Below are 22,896 nucleotides of genomic sequence, written 5' to 3' on the forward strand. Positions count from 1 at the left end.
GAATGTTACTCAATCCTGAGCATGCTGTTTGTTGGCAGAAGCAATATGGGAAATGAAAGCTCAGGAGCGAGGCGGATGTTGCAGCCCTAGTGCTTTTCAATAAGTGAGGTAACTTGGACCTTACCTTTCAACTTCCTTCATTTTGTTACATCTGCCCAGCTGCTGCAGACCATCTGGAGGTGTAGTGTTTCACTTCCTTATCCCCCAGAGTCCCCCAGCCCCCTGCCAGCAGTGTCAGGGTTCAGGCAGAAAGTAAGCAGGGAACAGAAGCGTGCAAAGCTTAGAGCCAAGAACACACCCACACATCAGAGGGAGGGCTATGACATCAGCAGGTGGCGACAACATTTGCCAAGAGAAGTTCAGCTCCGTGCTGCATCTTACAAGTGTAAAGCCATGGGGGGTGGGGAAAGTTGTTGGGTTTGTTTTCCCAGGGGAGGCAAAAAACAAACCCTCTGGATTTATGTATCCTGGAAGCAATGTTTAGGTAACCATCCATTTTATATCTCCAGGTTTTTGTGTATTTTGCACTAAAGTCAGAAGGCGAAGACAATTTTGCAACGTGTTGTGTCTTGGTCTGAACTGTCCTCAGCAGTGTGCAAAGTAAGGTATAAATCTTTGTGCAAATAAATAATATGTTAAAATATTGTTAAAGTTATGTAACCACAGTGGAATTTCCAGGTTTAAACGCTCCTTTTCGGGGAACAAAATCAAAACGGTTGGCCATGTGTAGTGTTCACTGAAGGAGAAGGCTGTGGTGTTTACTTACAGTATTTAAAAGGTTTTACCGAAAAGGATTCCAGAAGAGCTTATAGATCAGTTTAAAAGTCCCTGACTTCAGGTTTGCAGTTTAAAAGCCACAACACAAAAGGGGGAAAAAGGACAGGAAGGGGAGAGGGGGGAAACAAACTCAGGCAATTGCAGTTCTTGTAGCAACCACCTGGAATAGAAAACAGTTCAGGTAGCTTGGCCAGTTATCAAGGGTTAAAGGGAGTTGTATTCCAACAACCCGTGAAGGGCTACAGCTTTCATTCCCCACATTAAAGTGGGGGTGCCTGTGAATGATCCATGGACTACCCCTACCTTTTTCATGTTTAGAGGAAAACCACAGGTGGTGATCGGATAGCTGAATGAAACGTCCATGTTCAGAATCAGTGTAACTCTGACCATGCTCATGCCATTCAGCAGAAGAATGACAAATCAAGAACCTGCTTGTAACTTTTCCAAAGACACCTGGTTAGCTGTCTGAAAGTCTGAAATTCACAGCTCCTTGTTCAAATCCAGGAGGGCTCTTACCTATTCCAAAGGGCTGCATGCTCATTTCCTAGGAGGTTGGCAGGACTCAAGGACACATAATTTTCCTGGAGTGCCGAAAGCACCAAAGTCCATTTCTTCATACGAGTTTTGGGAGCCATGACCATTTCTGAATTTGTGCATAAACTTAAAACAGCAGAGCTAGAATATTTTCATCTGCTTAAACCTGCAGCCCTCCAGATGTTGTAGACCTCCAGCTACCATCATCCCCAGCCAACAGGGCCAATGGTTGGGGCTGTTGGGCATTGGGAGTCCAATAACACACATTGGCAAAAGATTCCTGCATTGCAGGGGGTTGGACTAGATGACCCCCGTGGTCCCTTCCACCTCTACAAGGCTGTGCTTCTATGCTTCTAACACCTGGAGGCCATAGATTCCCCATCCCTGGCCCAAAGAAATGAGTATGGGCTATTTTCTAATGGTTGTGGCCACCAGGTGGATGATACAAGGAAATGTGTCCAGATGGTCATGGCTCCAAATACTAATACTAATACTAATTTATTATTTGTACCCCGCCCATCTGGCTGGGTTTCCCCAGCCACTCTGGGAAGCTTCCACAAAGACCAAAAATACATTAAGATGTCACGCATTAAAATCTTCCCTGAATAGGGCTGCCTTCAGATGTCTTCTGAATGTCAGGTAGTTGTTTATCTCTTTGACATCTGGTGGGAGGGCGTTCCACAGGGCGGGCACCACTACAGAGAAGGCCCTCTGCCTGGTTCCCTGTAGCTTTGCTTCTCGCAATGAGGGAACCGCCAGAAGGTCCTCGGCGCTGGACCTCAGCGTCCGGGCAGAACGATGGGGGTGGAGACAGTCACAGCGAGGGGAGAACATTTGAGATGTACAAACCATTTATATCCCAGCCTAGATATGAAGAAAGTCCTCATAGCCCTACTGGTGACCAGTATGGCCCAAGCACTTTCCATGCATGTGATAACTGAATGTTATGCTATCGCATGAAAAACCAACATAAGGAGGTGATTTTTTGCCAGCCCCTATCAAGGGTCTGATGTAAGATTAGATGACAAAAGACAAGTATGCAGTTCAAGTGTCTATTTTCTGAAGCATATGTGTGTCGTAAGGCTTTATAGACAGGCTCTCGTTCTCTAGTCTGCTGTTCACAGTCTTTTTCCTCCGTTTAAAAAAAAGTGATTTATTTTACAGTGTTAGTGATTGCAAAGGGCCCTGAGAGCATCAGCGTTTCCTCAACTTGGGTAGCTGTCTGTTTCTAGACTACAGTTGCCCTCATCCCTAACCACTGGTCCTGCTACCTAGGGATGATGGGAGTTGTAGTCCAACAACAGCTGGAGACCCAAGTTTGAGAAAGATGGACGATAATTTTAAAAAATAAATACATAAAGGCAGGAAGGGATTGAATTCCTAGTCATTGGCACCAAAATGCTAAGAATGAGCTATCTTTGTGAGTACAAACCCTGGAAGCTGAACGATCACAAGCTAAGGAGCAAGCCTGTCGTGCGTGGTGGTCATGGAGTTGTCCGACTTGAATTAGAGACCCAGGTTCAAATCACCCCACAGCACTTTGACCCATTGACCAGTCAGTCTAACTTACTTCACAGAGTTGTTGTGACAGTAATATTGTTGGTGGTGGGTAAACATCTTTGGAGGAAAGGTGGGGTATAAGTGAAATGAATGAATGAATTAATGAATGGGGATTCTGCTTGTGAGGACTGATTCTGCCCTCCTGTCAGCTATGGGCAAATTCTCAGCTTAATTTCAAACAGGGCTTAATTTGCAAATGGGCCACTGATATATCACAAGTAGGTCACTGGCAAAAGGGTTTTTGTTGGTTGGTTTACTTATCAGATTTGCATGGAAACGGCAAATCTGAAATTGGGCCTGTCATGTGGATGCTGCATCTATTCCACAAGAAACACCTGTCTAGAAACACAATATTTAAAAATTGTTTTGGGGGAAAAATATATATGGAAGAGCAGGATAAATCATTTAATTCTCTGAGTGGGTGATCTGTCTTGGGTTTTTCCCGACCTCCTATGGTCAGGAAACAATAAACCATGGACTTTCCTCTCCCTCACTGGACCATCCAGTCCAAATAGCTAAACATCCTGTCTTCATTATACTGAGCATTTTCTGGTCCTTCTCAACAAATGACACTTTGTCATCACCCCTCAAGTCTGTACTGTCCAGTTCTGCCCTCACAATCAACCTGAACACACATATGCTCTCCCAAAGGCGAGAGCCACACATTAAGAACCCTCCCTGCCATGGCAAGAAATCCAACCAACCAAGAAAGGCCTACCTTTTAAAAAATAATATATATTTGGGTATACTTAACACACACGGTTATCTGCGCGTCCTATAGATCATTTAACAAATTGCTTTGCAATCCTTCCAGGGCGTGGTATAAATGACTGATTTAAAACCTCTGCATTGTTCAGGCAGCATTGTTCTTCATCAGGTTGAGTCATTTTTATGTGAAGTGTCAAGCTCTCCTAACAAATAACTGCTGCCAGACAAATCAAGTTCCTCATCTTAAAGCTATGGCTAAATAGTTTATAGCTTTAATCTGCTCACTGAGGTGTGCAGTCTATGACAGTAATTATAAATGCAAGGAGAAATTATAGCTGAATACTTTAACTGCATTAGGAGCCATTTGATGAACATTCATGATTGCCTGCTCATTTTCAACAATAGAGGGCACGTTAGTGTCAATGCATTAGAGATTTTCAGCACTGTTCGCCTCTTTCTTCCATTTACCACCGAATTGTCAGTTGTCTCCTATAAAGGGGGGGGGGGAGGGAGGGAAGCACCATAGAATCTTTAAACTTGATGGGTTTAAAAAAAGAGAAAAAGACAAAGGAGGAAACAGAAGGAAAAAACACCCCTGTTTATCATTATGCACCACCCCCTCTTTTTCCTTTGTAGTATCCTTATTTTCAAAATTGATTCGTTTCAGAGAGCTGCCTGTTTACTTACCAAAGGCTTCAGGGGAAACAAAAACCACCACTCTGCTTCAAACACGGCAGAACTTGAGCCAGGATTCAGTTCTGGAACCAACCCCCTTTTTTTAACACTCTGGGCTGAGCTCCAGAATGTGTAGCAAGAGTGCATTGGAGCACGTGCAAAATGCTTTCCCTCTCCACCAAGTCCGAGCTCATCTTCCCACCCACCCCCAACAACATAACACGGTGGGAATTTACAAGGACTGAGGGTCGTCTCGGTTGGAATCTCTTGCTCTGCGGCAGGGCCTAATATATTTCTTCTGCAAAAGTGAGCTCCTGGCCTCTTCTAAACTGACCATGTTGCAAATGAAAGAATGACAAAGTGCTCTGGCCAGTCAAATTAAGGATCCATCTAGGTCAGTATTCTTATTTCAACAGTGGCTGGACAGATGTTTCCAGTAGTGCTGTGCTGAAATCTCTTCTCCAGTCTCTCAGAAGTTTTTCTTCTCTCACAAAAGTGTTTCCCCCTGCCTCCTCTTCTCTGGTTTAGCATTCCTTGATGATTTCAGTGAATATTTTGTTGAGCTTACCCTATGTATCGTCAAGGGTGGTGTATGTGTGTGTGTTTTCATTCCATCTCTCTCCAGCACTCTACAGTCTCCCCTGCTACCCATGTTTCCTCATCTGAAAAACAACAACCCCAACAACCATGAGAGAATTTAACTCATGGCATCTTCCTATGGGCTTTACCTGAAGTGTCAGAAACCAGGAAGGCTGGCTACTGGTTCTCAGAAATGAGCCTGCTTCCATTATGTTTCCAAGGAAAGACCTTTCTTTGACCTTTAAAAAATAAAATAAAAAATGGTTGTACTGATTTCTTTAACAGTAAAAAATACAGTCATACCTTGGTTGCCGAACGCCTTGGAACTCATACATTTCAGCTCCTGAATGATCAAAAAATGGAAGTGAGCTTCCTGCAGCCAATCAGAAGCCGCGCTTTGGTTTCTGAATGTTTTGGAAGCCGAACGGACTTCCAGAATGGATTCTGTTTGACTTCCAAGGTACGACTGTACTTCACTTTAAATAACAACAATGGACAGCTGTTAGGACTATGGGAGGCAGCCTCCCTGGTTCTCCACATTTCCAGGAAAGCGCAGCCAAGAATGGCATGGGGTATTCTTGAAGTGTGAGCAGCTGGGGAGGCTGGAGAGGTGTTATTTGTGGAATGGAAGCTCACTGAAAACCTCTAGCCAACTAGGCACTAAGGCAAGCACACCAGAACTCTCTCACCCAGCCCTTAAGAAATTCCCTCTTTCCATACTTTTTGATTGAAATGTATTTCCTCATTCATTCATTCATTCAGTTATAAAAGTATTTCTATACCACCATGTCTGAAAATATTAGGGCTGTGTACAATGCGTGTATATACATACACCTGACCGCTTGGAGGAGTGCAGAGAGAAGAAAAGCCATGGTGCAGCTGTAGCTGCACGACCAGACACCTTCATCTGCCCCAGCTGCAACAAAACATGTCTCTCCCGCATTGGTCTCTACAGCCACAGCAGAAGCAGTAACTCTCCAACCGCTTGACTTTAGGCACACTCTTCTATTGTCTCCCGAAACAGTGTAAAACAGGCATTAAAATGAGTGGCTTCTGCACAGAGCTCTTGGCATGCTTTGTTTTGTTTTAAGTCCCAGAGATGTCTGAAAGGCAGGAGTGAAGATGATGGCCAAATCTCTGCTGGAAAAGTGTTCCATAGTATGGGACCATTGATACCAAATGCTCAGTTCCTAGTGGAAGTCCATCAGGCCTTCCTGTGGGGGATAAGAGAACTGGTAGAGAATGGTTGGGGCAGGGGAATACAATACCTTTGTGGCCCAGCACTGGCTTCCAAGCACAGGGAACAAAGGAGCAGCTCCCCCTAAGTTTTTGCTCTGGAACCTGCACAAGGTTCCACAACGTTTTCAAAAAAGCATCCTTCCCATCTACTAGCTGGCATTTGTCAGCCTCCATTTAATCCCTCTGAAAATGTGGTGGTGTACATGGTTCTGTTCTCCCTCATTTCATTTTCACAACAAGTCTGTGAGGTAGGTTAAAGGTAAAGGTAAAGGACCCCTGTGGCGCTGTGGGTTAAACCACTGATCCTAGGGCTTGCCGATCAGAAGGTCGGTGGTTTGAATCCCCATGACATGGTGAGCTCCCGTTGCTCGGTCCCTGCTCCTGCCAACCTAGCAGTTCGAAAGCACATCAAAGTGCAAGTAGATAAATAGCTACCGCTCTGGCGGGAAGGTAAACGGCGTTTCCGTGCGCTGCTCAGGTTTGCCAGAAGCGACTTAGTCATGCTGGCCACATGACCCAGAAGCTGTACGCCGGCTCCCTCGGCCAATAAAGCGAGATGAGTGCCGCAACCCCAGAGTCGGCCATGACTGGACATAATGGTCATAATGGTCCCTTTACCTTTTTAAAGGACCCCTGACAGTTAAGTCCAGTCGCAAACGACTCTGGGGTTGCAGTGCTCATCTCACTTTACTGGCCGAGGGAGCTGGCGTTTGTCTGCAGACAGTTTTTCTGGGTCATGTGGCTAGCATGACTAAGCCGCTTCTGATGAAACCAGAGCAGCGCACGGAAACGCTGTTTACCTTCCTACTTGCACTTTGACGTGCTTTCGAACTGCTAGGTTGGCAGGAGCTGGGATCGAGCAACAGGAGCTCACCCTGTTGCGGGGATTTGAACCACCGACCTTCTGATCAGCAAGCCCTAGGCTCAGTGGTTTAGACCACAGCACTACCCGCGTCCCGGTGAGGTAGGTTAGGGAGAGAAAAAAGCGAATGGCCCAAGTCACCCAGTAAGATTCGTGGTTGAGAGGCAGCTTGGAACCCTGGCATCCCAGGCCCTAGTCCAACACTGCCTCTTAAATCTTTCCCTTGTCTAGAGAATTGCATGTTCCACAAACAGCAAAGCTATCTTTATTTGAATGTGTGCAGATGAATATCAGATTTCCAAATCCTTCCCTCCCACCCTGCAAAAACACTGTCTCCATGATACCTGATGTGTGGGAGTGTGTGCGTGCGCATAACTGCAAATTTACGTGATTTGAATAACAGGCCTTTCTGCTTTATACATAGTTTTCTCACAACGTTGAAGCAAGAATTTTTCTATTAATGTAGAATTAGAAAAATAGATATTTAAAGCTAAGAATCTGAATGCTAAAAGGAACTCATTACACCAATCTTCTTTTCGATGTTCCAGGTTTTATGGATGCGGGGAGTAACATGGCAAATTTGCAGATGGTTGAAATGAAAAGGGTGAGTTTTGGTAAGATTGTCTTAAATCCTTAAATCCAAGATAATGTTCTGTTATATTGCAAAATGCAAATACCTATGGGAAGTGCGGGGAAAAGACAAAAGGAAGAAGGATATGCAAGAGAACACACACACACATATCCCTACATCAGATATTTTTTTCAATAATTAAGGGAATTTAGTAAAATCACTATTCTACTATCTAGCAAAATATCTTTCAGCAACACACAGGGAAGCACTGGATTGTGTTTGTGTGGGGCAGAATTTAGGGGAAAATTGACAGTTTATATTTTGAGATTTGCAAAATCTTTCAAACATGGGTTCAATCTGGTATTCTCATTTTCTGAAGCCAAAATTTATCGGTGTACTTTTAAAGTTTTTAAAGAACAGGTAATAGAAGAACCTTTCCCAATTGTTAAAACCTTTTAAAAGTCCTTACAATTAACCTGCTATTTCTAAATATGTCAATATTCTAAAATGCACGTATAAATATGTGAGGCTTGTTACAGGTATTTTGCTAGCATATTTAGCATCTACTTATTGCAAGAAATCTTAATTTTGCTATGGGATAGCAATAGTGCACACTTTCTTTTTAACAAACAAGCAAGATGTTCCGAATGACATCAGATTTGCTTCCAATTTTCAAAAAACATCAGGATCAAACTTTGCAGGGTTTTTCTTTAAGCACAGGTCTAAAGAGTTTAGTCAAGCTTTAGACCTTAAAATAATAATAATAAAAACATATAACCTATACAGTGTTAGTCAAAACAGCCGATCAATTTGTGCTTTCATGCATACCAACTAAAATTACAGTTCCATATAACCATTTGTTCATACTTTTACAGCCATTTAAATATTTCCTTCTAAAGTACTAAGGCACAGACTTCAAGAAGATATAAATACAAATAGTTACCTATTTTTTAAAAATAGCTAACTAACATCTGCCTCACCGCCTCTTTCCCCACACTCATTAGTAGTGAAATTAGCAGGACTTGATAAAAACCCTGATAAATTGTAGAGTTTAAAATTGAAAATCCAGTCTTTTCCTATGCAGTTTCTCCTAAACTGTTATTATGTATCTCTTAATCCAAAATGTTGACAAATATAACCTCTGTATAAAGTCTGAATGTTTGTTTTATGCACTAACATCTGCACAAATTTAAGAGCAGAGATTGAGGAGAAATTTGATTTGGTTCTCTTTTTAATACGGTCCTAACGGCTTTGCATTCTCCAGAACAATACCAAGTGAACCAAGATGCTGTTATCCTTTGCAATTTGCACATCCCTGGATTTTGTGATGGCATTCTCCAACCAAAAAATGCATACAAAATGCCTATGCAAGGGGAAATGTTATTGAAAACAATGTACAAAAATGCACTCTATTAAAATGCTTAATAGTGAAGATATTTATATTAGGCAAAAACTGCGGGTGAATTTTCATGAAGACATATATGCTGCTGGAAATGTGACAAAATGAAGAAGAGACAAGCTGCAACTGTCTATCCTTACTTGGGAGTAATCCATTGAATTCTGTGTGACTTAATTCTGGAGTAAGCAGACAGAGGGCCAGACTGCTAGGTGTAAAGTGCACTTCTCAGGAATAACCATCAAACAGAAATTAATATATCTCTTAACACCTCCCACCCCTGCACCCTGAACATTTTACTCTATTTAGGATTGGTTGTGTTCTTAGCTGCTAAATTCCCGCATCAGAAGCATGTTTTGCTGGTTATTTCCCTATATTCAAGCAGATGTCTTTTTTTGTGACAGAATCCAAATTATTTACCAATGGGCAGGGCTTTTTTTTCAACCAAAACTCATTTTCAGCACCTCTCAGGTAGGTTCTATTGCCATTATAAGAGAACAAGGGAGGCGTTCCTGGTGAGTTCCGGCGCCTCTTTTTCTAGAAAAATAGCTCTGCCAATGTTCATAACACTAATAAACATAAACACTGTAAAAATAAAATAAATCAAATGAAATCTACTCTTGGGAATGGGGAGAATACAAAAATATTCCCCCCATACTTTTCCATTTTTAAAAAACTTATTTTATTACAAAGTATGTGGAATTTCAAATTATGGACTAACAATAGGTACATACCAGTCCCTGTGAGGGAAATAACAGGCCCAGATATCCCATTGCAGCAGCAGGTCTGCCAAACTGTATGTCCGGAAATCTACTATTTAAAATGAATTCAATCAGAGTGTGTTTTCATTGCTTTTTTCATTGGCTTTTTTAATGACAGTGTTTTACAGGGTAAGTGTCCAAAGGCAGCGTCATTACCTTTGTACTAAGGGACCCTTGTGCAGCTGTGCGCTGTAATTTGGATATTCTCAATAGCACTAGAACTGTAATCGTTCCACTTAGCCAAATCCTGAAGTCAGTTCATTATTAAAAATGCTACACATTTATAGCACTGGAGCATGCTGCTGCAATGGGGGAGCAGTTAGCATTGCTTCTGTTTCTCGGTGAGTTGCCAGCTTATCGGCCCCTGCTCCTGTGCTCGTAATTGCAGGCAAGAAGATTCTCACACCCCTGCTGTGATTTCTGCAAGATCAAGCTGTTATTAAAAGGCAGAGGAGCAGGCCGGGCCATTTTTGGTCTGGTCAGTTGGCAACCCTGCAGGTCACTGCCTACACAGCATGCATCACTGACTGTGATTCTCGTGCCAACAGCTGTGAACAGACTTATCAAGGTCAGCTTGGGAAGCTGTGTTATCCTTGCACTAAAATAGTGATACAGTCCACCATGGCAAGAAGCACGTTTTTTTTTGGTATTTTTATTAAAGATTTTCTTGATTTACAGAAGTAGGTGTAATGTCTCTCGTATTTTTTCCATGTAACATTTTTACAAATCAGTTTCATTTGTTGAGACATTAGGAAGAAAAGGGGGAGAGCGGTGGGGGGGGGAGATGGGTGGGGGTGGGGTGGCGATGTTTCTATTTTGCTTAATGTATGTAGGGTTTTGTGTCAGTGTCGCTTGTGCAGGCTCTCTGCTGTTCACTTGTGTTCCTTTGGTGGTGAGAGAGGTTGGGGTTGGCCTAGGGTGTGGTTGTTTGTTTGTGATTGGCTGTGGTGATCTTTGTTTTCGTGTCTGAGTGGGGTGGGTGGGTGTTTTGGATCAGGTTAGCCATATTGATTTGTATGCTGTTGGTGGATTATTGTCATTGTCTTGTTGGGCTGTGTATGTGATAAAGGGGAGCCATACCGGGGTGAAGGTGTCTTCTTCTGTTTGTCCCCATGTCAGTTTCAGTTTATTGGTTCATTTTTCTAGTAAGGCTGTTTCCCATTCTATTTGGTACCATTGGTCCATGCTTAGTCCTGACAGGTCTCTCTAGTGAAAAAGCACTTCTTTAACGCTTTATTCTTTGTACCTCATTTGCATGCAGCTGTCTAAGTACTATCACTCAGGAGCCTATTGCCCTTTCACTGTTGTAGACCTGGGCTTATATCCACTGCCGGATTTACGTACAGTGGTACCTCGTGTTGTGTAACCTCCAGGTTATGGAATCTTCGGGTTACGGCCACGGCACATCCGGAAGTGTATACTTCCGGGTTTCGCCGCTCGCGCATGCACAGAAGCGCTCTATTGCACCGCGTGCATGCACAGAAACGGTGCCTCTAGTTACAGATTCTTCGGGGTGCACGCGGCACCCCGAAACAAATTAAATCCATAACCAGAGGTACCACTGTATAAGCTAAACAAGCTATAGCTTAGGACCCCACTCTCTTAGGGGCCCCCCAAAAAATTAAAGGAAAAAAACAACTGGATGTACATTTCCAAAATATAAGATAAAAAAACAAATAAAATAAAACCTACATACAGCAGCAGTGTTTTGTGTTGTGTAGTCTCCTATGATGTAAGCAATGGGCCCCGCCTGCTAGCCTGCTCCCTAAAATATCACTAGTTTGCTCATTTCTATATAAAAGGGTGCCTACATTCTGCATGTGCAAATGGTTTTAGATACCTCTTAGGTTCACAAATTACCATATGGAATATATTCAGCACAAAAAAACAGCGACAATTTGTTGTTGACAAAGGACAGCTGGACATATAAAGGACCCCATTGCCTTCAGTAGCTTAGGGCCTCATCAAACCTAAATCCAGCCCTGCTTGTATCAGAACTCCAACACAGATCAGCGAAGCACATCGTTTCCCTCTTTGGGGCAAAGGGTTCTCCCACCAAGGATGTTTCCAGACAGGTAAATATTGTGGGACTGGTGCTCCTCGTGCAAACAAGCCTCTTTTTTTTGTAGCATCCATATGATGACATCAGCATCAAAATACTACCCCATATCCCCCCTGCCACCCCCGTCCCCGCTCAATTTAATCCAGATTTACTCTTTCTGGAGGAAATCTGGTTTGTAAGAAGGCTCCCTATTGCCAGCCAACTGTTTGCAGTATCTCAATGACCAATTTGCAAATTAAACACCTCAACAATATCCCCCCCGCATTTATTCCAGTGTAAGAAGGAGCCTACTTCGTGTGCATATCTTCCTTTGCAGATATGAATTGGATTGCTCACTAAAATGAAGAGAGAGGCCCTGAACTGCAGAAGCTCCTTCTTCTCATCAGAACATGCCTGAATCTTGGGGCTGGGATGATTGCACCATAAATATCATTCAAGAGCTGTAATACATAAAGATGTTGTGCTGGCTTTAACACCGTTGACGTGTTACCTCTGTAAAGTAAGTTTCACAACTAATTGCATATACCGGTATGTAGCAAGGCAAAAACTCATTCAAAATATCCAAATATCTATATATGTCTTTGTTCCCAGACAACAGAAATTCTTTGTAGAGCACTCACCCAATCCTGCTGAATGCAAGTCCTTCAGAGTTTAGGCTGCAATCCTATACTCCTAGGATTGTGCTGTTAGAGTTGCAATCTTCAGCACACCTAAAGGTAAAGGTACCCCTGACCGTTAGGTCCAGTCGCGGACAACTCTGGGGTTGCACGCTCATCTCGCTCTATGGGCCAAGGGAGCCGGCGTTTGTCCGCAGACAGCTTCTGGGTCATGTGGCCAGCATGACTAAGCCACTTCTGGTGAACCAACAGTGCATGGAAATGCCGTTTACCTTCCCGCCAGAGTGGTACCTATTAATCTACTTGCACTTTGACATGCTTTCGAACTGCTAGGTGGGCAGGAGCTGGGACTGAACAACGGGAGCTCACCCCGTCATGGGGATTCGAACCGCCGACCTTCTGATCAACAAGCCCTAGGGTCTGTGGTTTAGACCACAGCGCCACCTGCGTCCCTTTCAGCACACCTGCTAGGAAGTAAATTCCCTTCATCTCAATGAAATGTTCCTCTGCTGCAACAGTTTATTTGGGCTATCAGATGCTCGTTACTAATTTAAAAACGTAAGATGTCAGGTTTTGGAGTTAAGCAGGCTTTATTTATTATGCATCAGACTAATAGTATATTCATAAATGCTAGATGTAAGTGTATTCTTGAATTATTTGCCCCCTGTTTCAGGATTGAAAACGAGCAGCTCACTACAAATGGGTCTGTGTGTTTTCTCTCTCCTTCTTAAAAAGAAAAGACAACCTTGTGCTAAAAACGGTTCTGGAAACAACGGGAGCTGTGTGGCGCTTCAGTTCACGCATGGCGTGGGGTTCTAACGGCAGCTCCTTGAAAGGAAGAGGGATTGCATTGCAAGCATATGAGACCACACCAGAATAAGCAGGACATGTTCAGTTCAAGTCAATATGGGGCTCTATTCATTTCTCCAATATAATGTGCACTGTATTGAGCAGTGTGTGTATAATGCTATGAGCTAAGCAACATGTATCTGATTACAAAGGAAAGGACTGTGTAAACATTCAAAAGGGCAGTTAAGACTAGCCAGAATAATTAAAGAGTGAGACTTCTACATACGTTTATATGTGACAAAGGAATTTATTGTTACACAAATGAATCTATGATGCCATATGTTTATCTAGAATAATGACTACATAACCAATGTTATCTTCCCGCCTCCCCTTTTTTTCTTTTGGAATACAGGCTTTCAGTGTATTGTATAGACTTTGGTCTACTCAACTGTTGAGTGTTACCTTCTGGCTGCAGAGAATTCACGTTTTGAACAGGAAGAGGAACATAGAAGACAAATAGCCAGTGCATATGGGTTGGGAGTGGGTGCCGGCAACTGCACCTTGGAGTCTAGGCGACCCTTACTTGCAACTACGGTGATTAGATGCAAAAAAAGGACAAGGTTCCTGCACCTTTAATAGTAGAGTAGAAGGTGTATAAGTTGCATGACAAATTAAACCCGTTGCCATTCTCTCCCTTACACAACCATTAAAAAAGCAGAGTCCTGTCCCCTTTTGCATCTTCCCAGGGACCTCGGGCTCTTAATCAGCACACAGATTAGGCATGCAGGAGCTATTATAGCAAGGTAGGCTTGGACATTGACACCTAAGTAAATCCCCTTGGGATGCTCCATAGAAGTAGGGAGAGGGGAAGTGTGACATGCATCTCCTCTCCCTGTGCTTCCGGGTGCTGGACAGAGAAAGGGGATGGAATGCACTTCTCCCTTTAGAACAGAGGGGGCCCTTCAGCATAGCTGTCAACATTTCCCTTTTTTTAAAGGGAAATTCCCTTATTCCCAATAGGATTCCTTGCAAGAAAAGGGAAAAGTTGACAGCTATGCCCTCTAGATGTTGCTGGACTACAACTCTATCATCACTGCCCATTGTCTATGCATAAGCGGGAGGATGAGCGCTGGAGTCCAGCAATCCTGGAGGGCTGCAGGTTCCCCATCCTCGCTTCAGGAAGACCCCAGAAGTGTGGGAAGATGAAATGCAAGTGTATCATTTTTACCATTTTTAAATTTTAACTTCAGACATAAAAAGCAGTATAAAATTTTATAAATAGGATAAGGAACTCCTGCTTCCCATCTCTCATGCCTCTTTGGACTATCTGGTGTGGATTTCTAGCCTACCTTGCTTTTCTGCCTGCTTAGCACTTGCTTGTTGTGTTGCAGGGGTCCCCTGAAACAGTTTCCTCTTCCTCATTGAGCTCCTTCCCCCCAAAAGGCTGCTTGGATGTAGGCATATTTTTTTTGTATCTTTACAACCTTTGGGAGCTCATTTGCAGAGAGTCTCTTTACAAGAGAGTATGATCCATTGGCGTCCTGGTAACCCATGGGACCATGAAGCTGCCTTGTGATGAATTGGACCATTGTTCCATCTAACCCCAGTACTCATGGAGACTAACAGTGATTGAACATGGCATGCACCCAACGACTGTGTTTTGGACATCCCACCTTACATTGCATCAGAACAAATAAGGAGGCTGTTGGAGGTCTTACAGGACAAAAGGTTATAGACTGGGATTGCTAGCCTGTTGTCCCTCAGATGTTGTTGGACTCCAGCTCCCATCAGTCTCAGCCGGCATGGTCAATGGTTGGGGTGATGGGAGTTGTAGTTGAGCAACATCGGGGGGGCGGGTATCACAGGTTAGCCTCCTCTGATATAGACAGACCTGATGCACAATCAAATGGGCAGTGTAAGGAGAAGCAGTGAAAGAGGTCCTTGAAACCATAAGGAAATCATCATCAAATGTGGCAATCCATGTCTGAAACGACACTGAAAACACATGACAACGCCATCCGAGTTGCTGTGACTCCCACTCCTCTGTGCAGATTATGGGACAAAAGGGTGACACAGATGCTTAAAATATTACAAGCAAATACAATTTCAATAGAAGCCATTAGAGTGAAGTGTTCGTCATGCTTTGCTTTTCAAATGCAAGATTAATGGACTGGATAGCTAAGTGGGAACATAGTGTCAACAGCAAACGAGGTTGCCAATTTTTTTTCTTGGCAGAGGTTCCTGTGCCTTTAACAGCAGCCTGGCTGAGCAAAATGACACAAAAAAGCAAAGTTTTTCCCATCATGGAAGCAGTTGCACCTCTTAAATTTGTCCCATCATGCAGCAGTTACAGGCAGAGGAGCCACTGTCCGGAAAGAAATGGGCATCCTGGAAAACACAATTGTTTTAAGAAAGCAGAAGTGCTTTGAGAGCCTTCCTTTGATAAACATAATATTTAAACTCATTTTGCAGTTAAGGCATGCATACCTTAGGAGTTATTCTTCATCCACTTCTGCTACAAACTGTGAATGGTGTTCTGGCGACTTGCTGTGTGTTTTGCTTAGATGAAGTTTTACTGCGTGTTTGCTCACAAATGTCCGAGAGCACAACTTACATTTGAACTTAGAGTCTGTGTCCTCTTCTCCAGCTATTGTTTCCGGAGACCTTTGAACTGAAATTCTGGAGATTTCTTGTTCTACCTTGGTTTGCTGCTCCACAGCCAGCTTGTTCATGTCTTTCATTTGGAAACCTAGATGGGATTCTAAATGGTTGATGTACGTTGACGGGGTTCTAAACTGAGATGCACAGTCACTGCAATAAAAGATGGGGTGCCCTTTATCCATGTTTTTCAGAAACTTTGTCCCTCCAGTTTTTCTGAGTTGGTACTTGACATTTGCCAACCAATGGCTGATCGTAGTCATGGACAGTCCAGTAAATTTGGAAATCTGCATGCGTTCTTGAGGACCCAAGTCTGACAATAAATATTTACCTTCGGAAGTTTGGAAAAGGCTGGAAGCAAACTGAGCTTGCAAAATGAGGAGATGTTGAGGATTCCAGTTGGACTGCCTTCCCTTTCTTTTGTGCAACGTGGAGACTTCTGTTGAGACATCTTCAAAACGCCGGACATCCATTTCCAGTTTCATCGATGGTATTCTGGACGAGGCAGCAGGTTTTGGCGTCGTAGCTTTGGGGAGAACTTTGACCATGTCTGCAATGTCAGACAGGGCGTGTTTCTGAGGTGGGGAAGTGCAAGATTGTGCTTGAACAGACTCTCCCTTCTTGCTTTTAGATTTGGTCAGGTCTATTGGCTGATCGCTGTTTTCGAACACATAATGCCTGGATGTAACGGTTGCAGGTTTCGTTGGCGCTGGGGTGGGAGACAGAACTGGCTTCTCCATCAAGTTTAAATTAGGTTTGTGGAACAGAGAGACTGCACTTGAACTGGGGCTGGTGTTGGACTGAGGTCTCAAAGGCTCGTTGGCTTTCCCCAAGTGGTTATTCAGCACAGACTGCAGAGCACTCAGAGGGTTTAGACAAGGCAGCTCAGAGGAGTGGTTAGAAGTAGTGCAGCCATTGGTAAGAGCTGATAGTGCTGATTCCTTTGCATTTGTTTTGTCTTTCTCCTCCTCATCTTTTGCCTTGTCCTCTTCTTTCAAAGGACTTGGCTCTGGATTTTTAGGCTCTACACACACCTCAACTTGAGGGGGAGAGTGACCTTCATTTTGACAGGCAGGGGCTGCATCCACAACTTTGGTGCCCTCTTTAACATGGTCCTTTTGTGCTTCCTTTTTGGTGTCTCCTTCCTTCTTCACTTGAGTGCATTGGGCCATGTTAGCTGAGATAGGAACCAGAGGCATTACTTTCCATTTTGGAGCAATAGGCCTCAGCTTATTCGTGACCGTTGGCCTAACTTGCAGCACCTGGGACCCCACTGGTAAGGAAGGCTTTGCTCCTTCTGAAAGCTGATAAGCTGCATGAATACTAGGATACGCACTCCAGCTGGGTGCTCCGTTTTGAGCTTTATTGATGGCAGTGGTGACCGTGTTTTCCAAAGACTTCAAAATGTCTCCACCACCTTTGGAAGCATCTTCCAGGTCTTCCTCCCGAAGATACTGGTATTTTATCGTAGGGTCCAGCGGTTTCTGAAGAGTGTCTTCGTAGTCTTCATTCTTCACCGCTTTCTCGTCTTTGCTCACTTCCTCTGTTTTGTTTTGCTTCCTTTCTTTCTTCAGCTCCAAAGCAGGAGCTGCAGAATCTGTCGACGCGTTACTGGAGGGCTTCACGTGCAGACCATCGCCGCCAGCTGGCGCTTCGGAAAGCGACTGCATCTTCTCCACAGCCAGCGGATCCAAAACAAGCTGCTTTCCTTTCTTGGAGGCCGAGCTTGTGACCTTCAAGAAGTGGCCCGTCACCATCATGTGCGTGGTGAGCTGCTGCAATGTGTCGTGCGAGCTCCCGCATTCCATGCACTTGAGGATCTGTGATTTGCACGCCTCAAACTGCCACGTGTAGCTGGCTCCATTTTGGTAGCCATAGCGGTTGTTAGAGGACAGCTGCAGGTTTGCATTCTTCTGGGAAGAAAAGGTCTCTGCAAACGACCCCGTGGTCGAGTCTGGAGAACAAGGCCTGTTGACGTCAAACACACGTTTTTTAGCTGGAGTTACCATTTTGGAAGAAATGGTAGGCACCGGCTCCTTCAAAGGCACTTTTTGGTAGTGTTTTGTTTTTATCATGTGGACGCTTAGATCTTGAAGGGAATCGAAGGAGTCGCCGCAGAACATGCACTTCAGGACTTTCTGGGCATCTTCCTTATCCATGTCCTGAAAGGCCCTTTTGCGGGGCTTGGAGTAGCTGGCAGGCCTGTGCTTATCTTTCTTATGGTTGTCATCTTGATAATGGCCACTTTCGTTCATGTGGACAGTCAGCTCCACCAGGGTGTCGTAGGCAGCACTGCACTGCCTGCACCGAAACCTACTGGCGCCGGTGAATACAGTCCCGCACATTTTGCTGCTTTGCCTGTAGAGCTGGACTGAGCTGAAAAGGTTTGGTTTGGAGACAGGCCGCGCTGGTAAGCTCTGCTGCAGGCTCTTGGTCAGTGCGTCTTGGTGCCAATCAAAGTCACTTTTGCTTGCCCCGTTCCTGTTGTTGCAGCCCCTCTTATCCGAGTTGGACAGCTTGAGTCCGAGTCCTAGACCTGTCCAGTAAGAATCTGAAAGGATGTTGGCGTATACCGCTGTCATTTTATCCATGCAGCTATGTGCTTCGCTGGGAAGTTTGGGGTGGACATTGGCTTTGGGGTCTTGCGGCTCTCTAGAACAAAGGCTTTTAATATCCGCCACCTGGTCACTCGCATCACTTAACAGGGATTCGTTTTCAACATCCTGATTAGAGATATGACTTACTGGAGAGTTCTGGTAGCTAAAGCCACCTTTTGGGTCGGGGCCTGCATCGTGTTCTTCATCTGTGCCAGGGTCATTGCTGCCCTGAAGACGAGCTGTCGAGTTGCTCTCGTCGTCATCCTCTTCCTCCTCTTTTACGTCTTCCTCCTCTTTCAAATCATCGTCTTGGACGTAACCTGAAAAGGAACGTCGATACATGAAACAACAGCATAAGCAAGAACACTGCACAAAATCAGAACATGGGAAGTCACCCAAAAATGTTTAATTTGGAATGGAATAATTGTCTCTTTTAATTGTATTATGATTTGGTATTGTATTAATGTGGCTCATACTGGATTATTATTAATGAAAAATTAATAAAAATTATTATAAAAAAGAACACTGCACATTCATTTCTCTACTTCTGGCATTTGCTTTTCCCTACTGGATTTGGGTTTAACCTTCTGCTTTATGGACTGTTAGCGCAAGGAGTGAAAAAGCTGGCAAAGCTTGTTGGTTTTTATTGGCAGATGATCATAATTCTTTGTAACTTCTAGAGATTTTGAGTTAATAATTTTCCTGTTGCAACAGTATAGCTCTAACCACCCCTTAATGGAACAGTTAGAAAATTAATATGTGAGATCATTTTAAGACCCATTAAAATGATGCCCTCAAATGGATATCAACCCGCTCCAGAAAATGACAACTGGCCCAAGGAAAAGAGGTAAAGTCTCTGATTTTCTTGTTTCTATGGGTTATGTAAAGGTAAAGCAATGTTATGCCATTTGATGATCTTAATAAAACATTTCAGGATGCTCAGAAAAAATGAAACTAATGTAATTCTGGCCCCTTACTCAGGAGGAAGTCTACCTATATTTGTAGTACTAAATGTACATAACATAGAGATATATGTGACATGCATAATCTATTCCTTATTAAAATATGTTGAAAACCCAAATGGGTAAACTAGAATAATATTTTCTATGCCAGTGTACAGATTTTCTTATTCTCTCTTTTTTAAAACCTTGTACCACCAATAATCTATTTTAACATCACAGCCCATAATCCAAATAAAGGGATTCTGACATTTTTATGCAGACAGCATAAAGTTTCTGATCAATTCATAGAGATAAAAATTTACAACTCCACACCTCCTGCTGAATGGAGAATAATTTTGGTTACGCAAATGGCCTTGGGTACATCCAGTTGACATGGCATTTGAATAAATGACAGTGCTTGTATTGTATCGAGATGGAGAAGCTTTGGAGACACATAGCGAATTTGGACAGCTCAGCCATCTATTAGACATGGACATATACTGATCTACCTTATATGATGTTAGAACTAGACTAGGTTAGTTGTCTTTAGTTCCCATTTATTTCAATGGGAGCTAAGTTAAGTCATGGCTAAGTCAAATTTAAACACAAATCTATCTACTCTTACTAGCTTAAAATGCTCCAAGGCCATTCCTTTTCTCAATTTGGATTGAAGCTGCTTTAGGGAAAAGCACATCAAAATGCAGTATTTCATAGGACATAACAGGATAGATATGGATTGTAACAAATATTTGTGTGTACACTACCACCCAAACCAACAATGAGAGCACACTGGATGCTGTGTACACAATGGGAGTGTGTACACAGCCTATCTCGCAGTGGTGTTCTAAGGCGGGGGAGGGCAGATGTCAGGCTTGTGGGATCTACTTTTTTTTGTATTTAGAACTTAGAACTGGAGCCAGGTGTGAAAGACATACAGTAAGAGTTAAATAACATAATAGCTCTGAGCAGCTGCTGCATGAACACATAGATTAGTTTTGAGCACCAGAACCACACCAAGCTCACAGTCCTTTGACCCAAAAATCTGTTCCTGATGACCCCAAGCTTTCTTCAACAGTCTAATTTTGGGGGAGATCGTTGTGTTGTTACCATTGTTAAGACAGTTTTCAGATCTACTGAAAATGACCCCGAGATCTATCACTAGATCCTGTTCCAGCTTCTTCCAACCCCTGTTTAGAACAGTCTTAGTTTTAGGCAGAATTCCTTCCCCACCTTTGTTACAGCAGGCCCAACTTAAATGATACTTTAGTTCAGGGGTAACTATTCCAGCTGTTGTGGGTGACAACGGCCATATTCAGCGGTAAAGGGACTTGTGGAAGTTGCCGTATACGATCTATGGAGGGTGCCATCTTGACTACTCTTGCCTGAATGAGGCTGAAGCTGTGGCTACTACCATGATAAGGTTGCTTATGGAAATCACACTCCATGTGGTCCTTGCAGGTAGCAAGTTTCAGAACTGCACCCATAGCAACCCCCCTAACCTCTTAGCCATCAGGGGCATGTGGTTCAGAACCAGGCAAGATGGTGGCATCACGTTGGCAGGAGTTTCAACTCTTCCAGTGGCCCTGTCTTCTGGATTTTGGAATTGCACCCTGAAATCTATCTTTGAGGCCATACTGATTTTACTTTTATGGGGGAAATAAAAGCCATTTCTCCCTTCAATTTGCTGTTCTCTTCCCGTCATGGTATTGCATATCCTCTTAGACGGTCTGACTGATAGAAGTAAGTTACAACCCCTCCCCCACGACACAGACAACATTTTCTACTTAATTAGGCTTTGACATGTTTACTATAACCTTTACAGAAGAAGAACTCGTGCTGAGAGGTCCTTCCCTCTTTTGAGACTGCTTGTTTGTTGGCATCGAAATTGGGAAAGCAGCGGATTGGAAAGCACCATCAAAGTTCAACCATCAGATGGTGAAGCCCATTTGAATAATGCTTAAAAATGCCAATAACCTTTAAACAGCAACAGCAACAAAAAAGGAAGGGAAAAGAAAGAAAGAGAAAAGGCAAAAAGAGAAGTGTGCTATTTAATAACATGTATTTAAAAGCACTCACGTTTTCCTAAACCAATCATTTGTTTTGGGCATTTTCTTTAAGACAGCCAAAGCCCTTTAAAATGCAGATACTCAGGGTGCCTTAATGAATGCGCGTCGCATCCTCCCTGCGATTTCCATAAGAAGGTTTCACCATATGTAAATCTTCATATAAATTGAAACGCAGGAGATTAATTCATCAAAACGCTTGATTAGCAGGAGAGATTCTGGTAGAGCAACATACATATTTTTTTATTTATTTTTTATTATTATTTTAAAAATCTACATATGTCAGCCACATGGTGGCAACCCTAAGTAACAAATTAAGGCCATTATACGCAATCAGTTTATTGCCCCAAAATGTCTTGATCAGGCAGGGGCAATCTGGGTGTAGAAATAAGATTCCAGATGTGTTTCGTTCCTCTGGATGGGCTAAAAGGCACTGTGCCCAGTGGGGAAGATGCAAGATGCAAATTACAAACCACCAATAAACTGACAAACCCCTAACGAAATAAGGGCAGCCTGGGCGGGGAGATAGCAAGATACTCTTTACAAAAAATAAAAAAAAACCTAAGAGTTCTAGGCTGGATTAAAAGTTTGAAGAAATCTAAGCAGCATGGACATCAAAAGTTCTCAAATGATGGTGGGACACTAGCAAGGAAGGAGACAGTATACCCTCCAGTGGCAGGGAGTTTCAGACATCAAGCACCAGTACAAAAAAGTCCTTCTTACGCATTACTCCCAGCTGTGGCTCGGAAGGTGATGGCACACACAGGAAGGTTTCATCTTAGAGTGCTGCCAGACCCATGCATTCATTTAGGTAATTTGGCCTCCTGCCATTTAGGGCTTTGAAAGTAATGGCCAGCTGTTTGGCTTTCATGGAGACCAGCAACCCTAATGTAGCTAATATCGCAAGGGATCATTTGACACCAAGGTTTTAACAGCAAGATTCCACATTCCTTGAAATTTACGAACAGTCTTCTAGGGCAGCCTGGTGTGGAATGTGCTACAGTAATCCAGCTTAGCTGCAATGAATGCATGCGTGGCCATGGCCAGGTCTCATGTGCTTGGATTGCATCTGGGCTGGGCTACTGTGATGGTGCTACTCTTCCTGGTGCTACAGTACCTCCCTTCCTGGAGCCATGCAATGTGTTCCGTGTCCCACAGTTCATGCTGTTCTTTCACCCTCGGGTCTTTGTACCACATCTGCGCCACTGGTCCCGACTAAACAGCTCGTAGGATCAAGCAGTTAATCAGTTTAAATCATAGTACTTCAGCTGAATTAGTTTACAGTTTGAGCATATAACGTTTCATTTCTGCATTTTAATGAGCAGGGCCTAATTTTTCTTCTTTGTTTTTGAAATATACACTTTTTTCTGTTGGGTTAAAAAGAAAAAGAAAACACTGGCAACTGCTATTTTCAGTCATATAGACTCTCTTTTTCCACATATAGCAAGATTTCTTAAAATATATGCATACATGGCTCTTTCCAAGTCTGGAAAATTTCGTTTTGGCC

General features: G+C 43.3%; 1 protein-coding gene across 5 annotated transcripts in view; it reads right to left on the minus strand.

The window, feature by feature from the left end:
• TSHZ2 (teashirt zinc finger homeobox 2) overlaps positions 1–22,896 on the minus strand; it is a 335,932-nt gene that overhangs the window by 94,595 nt on the left and 218,441 nt on the right. For 3 of the 5 annotated variants that reach the window (XM_081196080.1, XM_081196077.1, XM_081196081.1), the window contains one exon: positions 13,414–18,705. In XM_081196080.1, coding sequence (XP_081052206.1) covers positions 15,626–18,705 — 3,080 coding nt within the window. In that variant the 3' untranslated portion in view covers positions 13,414–15,625. Of the gene's footprint in view, positions 1–13,413; positions 18,706–22,896 lie in introns of those variants that run through there. The other 2 variants (XM_081196079.1, XM_081196078.1) reach the window with 2 other exon arrangements.

The sequence above is a fragment of the Podarcis bocagei genome (genome assembly GCF_964188305.1).
Source record: "Podarcis bocagei genome assembly, chromosome: 5".
In the NCBI taxonomy this organism is placed as follows: domain Eukaryota; kingdom Metazoa; phylum Chordata; class Lepidosauria; order Squamata; family Lacertidae; genus Podarcis; species Podarcis bocagei.